Source organism: Andrena cerasifolii, chromosome 12 (assembly GCF_050908995.1).
Source record: "Andrena cerasifolii isolate SP2316 chromosome 12, iyAndCera1_principal, whole genome shotgun sequence".
Lineage (NCBI taxonomy): Eukaryota > Metazoa > Arthropoda > Insecta > Hymenoptera > Andrenidae > Andrena > Andrena cerasifolii.
The window spans coordinates 3223382-3231631 of record NC_135129.1 but is presented as its reverse complement, the minus strand read 5'-3'; the positions used below and the strand labels follow the sequence as shown (position 1 = coordinate 3231631).

At 34.9% G+C, this 8250-nt stretch overlaps 1 protein-coding gene across 7 annotated transcripts; it reads right to left on the bottom strand.

Moving 5' to 3' along the window:
* Positions 1-1431: 1431 nt before the first annotated feature.
* LOC143375079 (uncharacterized) lies at positions 1432-6695 on the bottom strand. 7 transcript variants are annotated; one of them, XM_076823823.1, is made up of 5 exons: positions 6499-6695; positions 5083-5161; positions 4542-4911; positions 4071-4508; positions 1432-3700 (listed from the first exon to the last, which is right to left on the bottom strand). In XM_076823823.1, the coding sequence occupies exons 2-5, from the start codon at positions 5104-5106 to the stop codon at positions 2511-2513; spliced, it is 2022 nt and encodes a 673-aa protein (XP_076679938.1). In that variant the 5' UTR covers positions 5107-5161; positions 6499-6695; the 3' UTR covers positions 1432-2510. The 7 variants fall into 7 exon arrangements, with proteins under 7 accessions (XP_076679938.1, XP_076679940.1, XP_076679936.1 ...); XM_076823825.1 differs by having other exon boundaries at positions 4071-4475; XM_076823821.1 differs by having other exon boundaries at positions 4071-4911.
* Between the last annotated feature and the right edge of the window lie 1555 nt (positions 6696-8250).

Below are 8250 nucleotides of genomic sequence, written 5' to 3'. Positions count from 1 at the left end.
ACTGCTCGACGTGGGCGAGTTACTCACTGGAAATTAGACTCGTCGAGTGGAATAACTTTGCAAATGAAATTCTAGACGAAGGGCGAATGGAATCTTTTAAACGAAAGATGGGGCACGTGTACTAAACACGTGGAAGTAGAAAGATGAAATATGGTTGCGTCTATACTTTACTTATTAATGGTTTCACAAGAATAAAATACAGTACGATTTTAGACACGCAGCGTCTTTTGTGCTAGGGGTGCAATTACGTAGTACAAGGGTAGGAACGTACTGATACTCACATTCTGTTGATTTTTATACGCCCGTACCAGACGAGGTTTCAAAATCGATTTTCTCCAAGAGGGAACGCTTGTGAACAAATTTTATTCCACACTTGCTACATATTTTCTCCCACAGAGTCATAACTTTTTCGACTCTACCGCGTATTAATATTAAATACCTGCAGGGTGCATCCATATAATACCACTAGACGGGATTCACTTATTTAGGAATGGATTTCGCACCAAGAAACGATGACGGGTTAAATAAATATGTGGTCTACATATTTGTTTACTGAAATAGATGTAACAAGTAAACATTAAAGAATTTATTTTAATAAGAAAGTGTTTGTCTTTGTCTGTTGCCTAAAAACTTTCGAACGGTAAACTCTGGGGTCACGAAATGTGCTGCAGCTCATTATGCCTAACTAATCCAGATGAATGTGACTATTTTTATAAAAAAAAAATAAATAATTTGTTTTTTATAAAATCAGAATCTAAATTTCGGGCGAAGTTGGGTAGTAAAGCTATTAATATATTATACTGTCGGTTATAATTTATGTTTTGGCTGCTTGCCATTTTCTAGAAATTTTATTTCTTCCATTTGCATGGTGGGTAGTTTTTACCAAAAAATAAATATTTGGGAACTTCAACAAAAAAAAATTTTTAAAAACCTTTTCTTTGGGTTCGTTATTTCCACATATTGTACAAGGCACACGAGAGCAAAGGCGTCCGGCCTTTTTTCCAGGTGGGGGCAACTTTGGAGCGACGGCGAAGAAAAATATGTATAGTAATGAAAAAACGAGTAGCCTGCTTGCTTTTTTAACTCATTTTGTAGTGCCAATTTAATTAAAAACTTAAATCCAAAATTTAGAAATATTCACTTCTTTAGTATAAACTTAATAAAGATCACTTTTTAAAAATAAGCGATTTTCTTCTCAAAAGCCAGGGGGGCAACTACCCCTTTTGCACCCTCCTCCGGACGCCCATGCACGAGAGAGAACACGAATGTTATCGCTTTGGAGTATGTACGTATCAATTGCCTTGAGGTTCCTTATGCAGATTCATCCGCGAAGGCTATGACAAATACTTTTTTCAAAGATAAATCCATTCATAAAATGCACCATTCTCTGCAGGAAAAAAAGAAAGTTGTATTATATCAGTTACCAAACAGTACTTTAGAAAGTGTAAGTTTTATTCAAAACGAGGTGTAAACATGTAACAATTTATCAAATATTTTACAATACATATTAGATTCCTACTTTTCTCAATATGTTCAGTGAAAAGGCACTATGAAATTTTACAGGATTATACATTTCGCGCATGTACACGGTGTTGGTGTGTTTTTACCATGGACCTAATTAGGTTTTTACGTTCATTATTTTTTGGAAAGCATCGCAAGTACTGTCCCAGAGTTCTCGAATGTTTATTTAAAAAACAAACCATGCACGGAGGCTGTTGTCTTGTACCTGGCTGCCTCAGTGATCTTTCGCAGGGTTTTGTTTCTCGTCAACACTTTTGTTTCGTTGACAGATTTCCACGAGTTATACCCACGACATTGCGTACAACCGTTTTTTGGTCGAATTCCAGTTGCGTTGTGGCGGTGGACGAACGGTACAACGCAAATCAGGTCGTATTAGGACGCATTTTTATCGGAAGAGATGCGGCTATCCATTGGTAATACTTTCATGAAAATGTAATAGACAATATAGAATTTTTCATTTTCATCGAAATCGATATGTGATCAAAGCCCAAAAGGGAGCTAGTCAAAACTTTTGCGGCAGAGATGATCTCTCGGAAAGGCATTGCCGACTTGAGGTGGCATTTATCAAAACCTAGCGGCACTTGAAGTGTTAATATACATGTGTATAATGAATATGTATAAAAAAAATTGTGACGTCAGAAATGCACACTTAACAAAAGACATAAATATGAATAAAGTAATACATTTCTATTAAGACAAAATTGTTGTTAACGTTTACGCAGTTACTCTTAAAACTACATTTCGCAGTGTTAATTTTGTCACGATATACCTTATCATATATTGCATTCTTAGTTTTATCATTAAAAAAATATGATTACTCTCATAAATAACTAATCCTTACGTTATTCAAGGCCTCTAATGATTGTTGCACTTAAATATTAAAGATATTTATCCAGTACCTACTTCTACTTTTTACAAATAATTCATCAATTGCAAATATTCTTGCTTGTACATATATTCTAATATTTATAAAACATTCTTCAGACAATTTATGATAATCTTATGTGCTCTGTCATATATTGTGTGAAAGCAGGTAGGAATCTCTCTATTATGTCGTCCGTATATTCGAACATAGCTATTATGATTGTGTTTATCGTTTTCTGTGTTCTACTGTTAGTAATGGAAGAAGACAAATTTAAACACACGTGTCTCAAGTTTTCTTTTATGTAATACCAGAAGAAATGAACTGCTCTAACCAAATACTGCAAGTCAAATGTACTTCGCTGCACTAGAATAATTGACATTTCGAATATTAAAGAGAAAATATGTGCCGCATTATCCATAGATTTCATATCGTGAAGAACGTTATCAAACTCATCAATATCAGGAATATGAGCGTTATCATTGCTTGAATAAAGGTTCATTATTAAATTGATTACCAAGTCTTTTAACATGTAAAACATATCAGTGCAGTTGTTTTCATCAACTGACGAAACACCACCTTCTCGAGTATTATTCTTATTACGTTGATCTAAAGTAAGCAACGTTATTACAAATTTCATCGGATCTAATAATACAATTCCGTCAAGAATTATTTTTCCATTTTCAAATGACATGGGACTGCGCACGTTGACATTGCCCGTACCAAGTTTAATTTGCAAATCTCTTTTCCCATTGATGTAACGTATAACTTCAGCATTTTCAGATGCTTGGTCTGTATTGTTCGCGGCAGCTGTACGCTTCGTGCGATTGAATTGTTTACGGAGGCGTTTAGAGCGTATACTGTTTCTATAATCATCCAGAACCCTGCCTTGAGTAGATTCGATAAGTTCTCCTGCAAACTGTAGATTCACAACGGCATTACCAAAGAACAGAATATGAGTTCCCAAAGACAATACATCTACGGTACTAATTTCTTGTCCTTCCTGATATCTTTGATAAATGCAATATGCTTGATATGCTATACCGATGCCGTTCACACCTAAATTACTAAGGACTAATGAATTGTACGCAAGTCTAGCAGCTCTGTTTATATGGGCGCCGTTTTGCACAGCCCTTGTAAGAATGGTAGTTCCTCCAGTTGCTGCTATGCCGACTGTACCGCCAGTTATAGCTAACCACGAACAGATTGCAGCTCTATCTGTAAGACTTTCTTCGTGGCTCTTTTTGTCCATCAAGTTCTGCGCGGATCTGCCAATTGTCCATATACCATTTATGCCAGCGGCAGCAGCACTTGCACCTACAATCGTAACCAAACTAGCTAGTAAAAAAATGTATAATTCAATATTCAAATCTGTTGCGCATAATATGTATTCGTTTTTTTTCTCAATATTTCGGCAACAGGGGCCAAAAGCTTTAAGAGGCGATTCTACATGAAAAAATGCGTCGAAAACAAAATACATTTTTTTGATATCGCGCTTCATTTTCAAGAAAATTTCCCTAATTTAACATCAGATATATTTCATATATCAATCAGAAATAGATTAAAAAATTCAAACTTATTGACTTACAAGCACAAATACAAGTATGTGATTTGTAAAATATGATTTCAATTTGTATTAATTCATCTGTGTACGTGTGCCTGTATATATACATTGTAAATTATTTACCCAACACTACGGGTCCAATCGGTGTAAACATAGATGCAATTCCCACGCCAAGTCCTGCTATACCTATAATACTAGAGGCTGTATCTGCACTCCTAAGCACACTGGAAAGAGTACTAGATGAAGGAGAATCGACAATTTCTAACCATACATCTGAGGAGACATCAGTAATTTCATGTCCTGGATCAGGTTGATACAATCCATCTTTTGGAAGAACCATAGTACATGGTGGTAAAACATTGTTTTCTTTATAATCAGTCCAACTTTTATATACTCTTTCATACATATCAATATACCATATCTCTGTAACAGTACCAGTAGCTCTTTTTATTTTGAAAATTGGCATTTGTTGTATATTTATGTTGGATTGCTCATCTTTATCCACTTCGGCTTTTTTATCCTTTTCATCTTTATCCACTTCGGTCTTTTTATCCTTTTTATCTTTATCCACTTTGGGCTTTTTATTCTTACTACCAGCTTCTGAGCTGGATGTTGCAGAGGAGCTATTTCTAGTACGAAAAGTTACATTGAACATTACTCCATAATAAGTTGATCTTGTATACACGAGTCCTTCTGCAAATTCACATACTTTATTGAATATCGCATCTATAATCTTTTGTGCATCAGGTTTATAACAAAATTTATCAAGGATATCAGTGCTATCAACCGTTGTATCATTAGCATGTACTGTAAAATTGCTTTCTAGTTCTGACGGAGGACCAAACAAAGCGAATCCAATATTTTGCTTCAAGTACTTGTATTCGCTCTTCTCGTATCTTGTCCATTCTGGCAGAAGTTCATAAAATTCTTGCTGTTGGCTTTTAGCAATAGTCAGCATCAAATCCTGAGAAACAAATAGTTAATTAACAAACAAAATATTTCTTTAAACAAAGACTATAAACTCTACAAAATGTTATCGCTCCTTCAAGTGTCTTTTTATATGTAACGTACATTAAAACCGGGAGGTAAGAAACGAATAAAGAACTATATTATAAAAATGTATATCTATGTTTACCCAATCAGGATCCACGCTAGCCATCTTGTTTGTTTGAACAGACTAAAACTATAGGTGCAACTATAAAAATCCTTATTGCCTGGAAGAAGAAGAACTATTTAAGCACAACCTGCACATTAAATATTATAGATGTTTAGTATGGATATATTCAGTATGTTTAAAAGTATGGAACGTGCTACAGCAGAGATGCACAATGAGCCCAGAGTTCGGAGGGATTCGGCTGCACTGATGGAGGGGGAGACACCTACAGGAGTGATGGTAAGGTGTGCATGAACTGCGCCTGCGCCAGTCACGCACACATTACCACTGCTCCTGTAGGTGTTCCTCCCTCCATCAGTGCAGCCGAATCCGTCCGAACTCTGAATGAGCCGCTCGGAGCCAGAGACCCCCTTGCGATTCTAAGCACCGGGTCAGAGCTGAGCAACATAACAGCTCCACGCAACAGTTGAGACTATCAATTATCAATATCGTCTGGGTCTGTATTTTAAATACTTCTTTATGCAGAAGTTACAGAATTAATGCTAAAATCTAAATGTCACTACTGTGCTCCGACGAGAAGAAGTCGATTGAAAGGTACAAGGTTCTACTTCGCTCTACTTCGCTCCCATCGCCCGTGTCCCGTTTCCTTACTTTGTACTCGTCGACGTCTTCGCGTCGGCCAATAGGGATATACTATTGGGACCTGACTCAGACTCTAGAGTTTCTCACCGACTTTTTCTCGTCGGAGCAGAGTACTTTAATGGACGCCATATTGTCAAACATTATTGTACGTCACTTGCTTCGTAGAGACGATAGCTGCATTTGTAAGAATGAAAACAAAGTGTGAATTGTTTAGTTTATCAGAACAAAGAGGTCATCTAACTGCGTAGTACTGTTGTTTGGGAATAATTCTATATAAACAGCGTGCAACGCTTTCTAAAACCTAACATATCGTAAATAAAGAGCTGCAAATGTTTTTCATAAGATAAAGTATCGGTAATAGTATGTATAAAGCTCTATTGTTGCAGTATTAGTAATTTTTTCATAGGTGGCCTTAAATCTGCTCGTTTCGACGAGGATAACCCCTTAATAAGGTTAACGAATGTAGTGCTATTGGATTTTGTAGTTTGAGTTTATTATGCAAAACCACAATGTGTTACAAAATATTTAAACAATATTATATTAGTTTTCCATAAACAACGAAAATATTTTTTACTATTGGAAGAATTACGATATTATGTAGTTTATTTAGAACTGTTCAAGAAATGTATCAAAATATACATATTCCATGCAATAAAAGAAGTAAATGTGTGTTGACTCGTAAATTCATATAAATATTTAATAATTCATGCTAAATTCCCAATAAATCTTGTAACTTGGTCATAACATTGAGCACGGAGAAGTAAAATATTTTTCGTAAACGTGTTTCTTCCTCACCTTATCAATTCTTGGCAAAAGTACTCCTTTCATATACCTACGACGCCACATCCAACTCGAACTAATGTTACACGTAAAGAGCACGTTGTTTATATAAGTTCACCTACAAAAGCTACACTACCATTTAACTGATTGTGAATTACACTCGGGAATTACACATATGTTCTGTAATATTAATATAGCCCCTCCCTCGGCGCCCAGCGATATTCACGGGTGAAGTCCCTTTCTGGCTCCCCTCTATATGGCCATCAGGGGTGGAAGCTCCAGTCCAGGCCCAGCAAAAATTACGGTTCCCTATTTGGACGACCTCTTTGCAAGATTGTGTTTTGAAACTAAAATTCTATATGGCGACCCATGGCGGAAAATTTAAATACGCTCAGAAACTGAATACTGGAGAGTGCATTTGTTGACATGTTAAAAAGATTTCGATATGAAATTCAGGTGTTAGAGAAAACTATTTAATTAAATTTATAGTAATTGAAGGTAATTAAATATTTCACATTCGCCTGAAGTTTCTTACCTAAACCGTCCCCATCTTTTCAGGTATTATTGGCATAGTTAGACATTATTTTGCAAACAATAATTGATAATGCCAACAAATGTATGTCTTACCCTACATTTTGTATAATATACTTAATTGTAAAAATACAAGTAGAGGTAAGGATTAGTGGGTGGCACAGACTTTTCTTTTGAAAATATTCCCTTTATTTATCTTATATCTAGTTAAAGCAATAATTTTTTAAACAGTTTTTTCTAATTAACTCGAAGTTGGTAAAGATGGAGCTGCATTCCTCTTGCTGCTACAGTGGCTCCAGGGTAGGGATGAGCGATGCAGTATCGATGCGCCACTGTTTCGATATTTATGGTGTTAAATATCGATATTTTGTATCGACATTTTGAGGTCCGATATTTGTATGTATCGATACATAAATGTAATCCTGAGTTTGTTATTGTTTTTTACTTTATGTATCAAAATGTATCGATACTAGATATATCGATATTTTTATTCCGATATTTTAAGTGTATCGATATTAAGGCTCTCGCTGCGTATCGATATTTTTAGGAGTATCGCCCATCCTTAGCGCGAAGGTTGAAATGATGATTCAGCTTCGTTTGTACAAAACTATTAATATTATATCAACTCTGTTGCGTATTGCTAAATTGCTACCAACATTGATTGCGCGATACGCAACAGAGTTGAAAAGATATCAATAGTAACAATAAATAATATTTCTGGTTTTATTATTGCAAATCATAACAGTGAATATTAACAATTTTGAAATTGACATTCCATTAAAAAGTATGCCACTTGTACTAACTGTACGAAACTCTTGATATAAGAAAATCTCAATTATATTAATTAATAAGTTTATCGTACATTATGTGAAAATATTCACTAAATCGTTTGTCTTTGAATTATAAAACTTTTAAACATCAACTATTAAAAATTTCCAACATTTTACGTGGTTCGAAGAGAAAATTTACGTTAATTGCAAACATAAAATGTAATTCCCTCATGAGTTAAATTTCATAGAAATACAACGTAAAATCAAATCAGAATTTTATTTTGCATTATTAAAATTAATTAGCATAAATTATGCCAATATTATTACCATTTTGTTATTACGGTTATAATGCAGTACCAGGTAATATAATTCTAATGGTATGAAAGATACGGAATGTAAGAAGCATTTCGAAAAATCGACACTTTTACGTGCACTAACTTTTCACACATTACTGGTACATAAATTG

Coding starts and splice junctions, on each gene's coding strand:
- LOC143375079 (XM_076823821.1), bottom strand. CDS start 5,106: ATGGCTAGCGTGGATCCTGATTGG. Junction 4,912..5,082: donor CTAGCGTGGATCCTGATTGG/GTAAACATAGAT, acceptor TTTGTTTCTCAG/GATTTGATGCTGACTATTGC. Junction 3,701..4,070: donor GATTGGACCCGTAGTGTTGG/GTAAATAATTTA, acceptor TTACGATTGTAG/GTGCAAGTGCTGCTGCCGCT.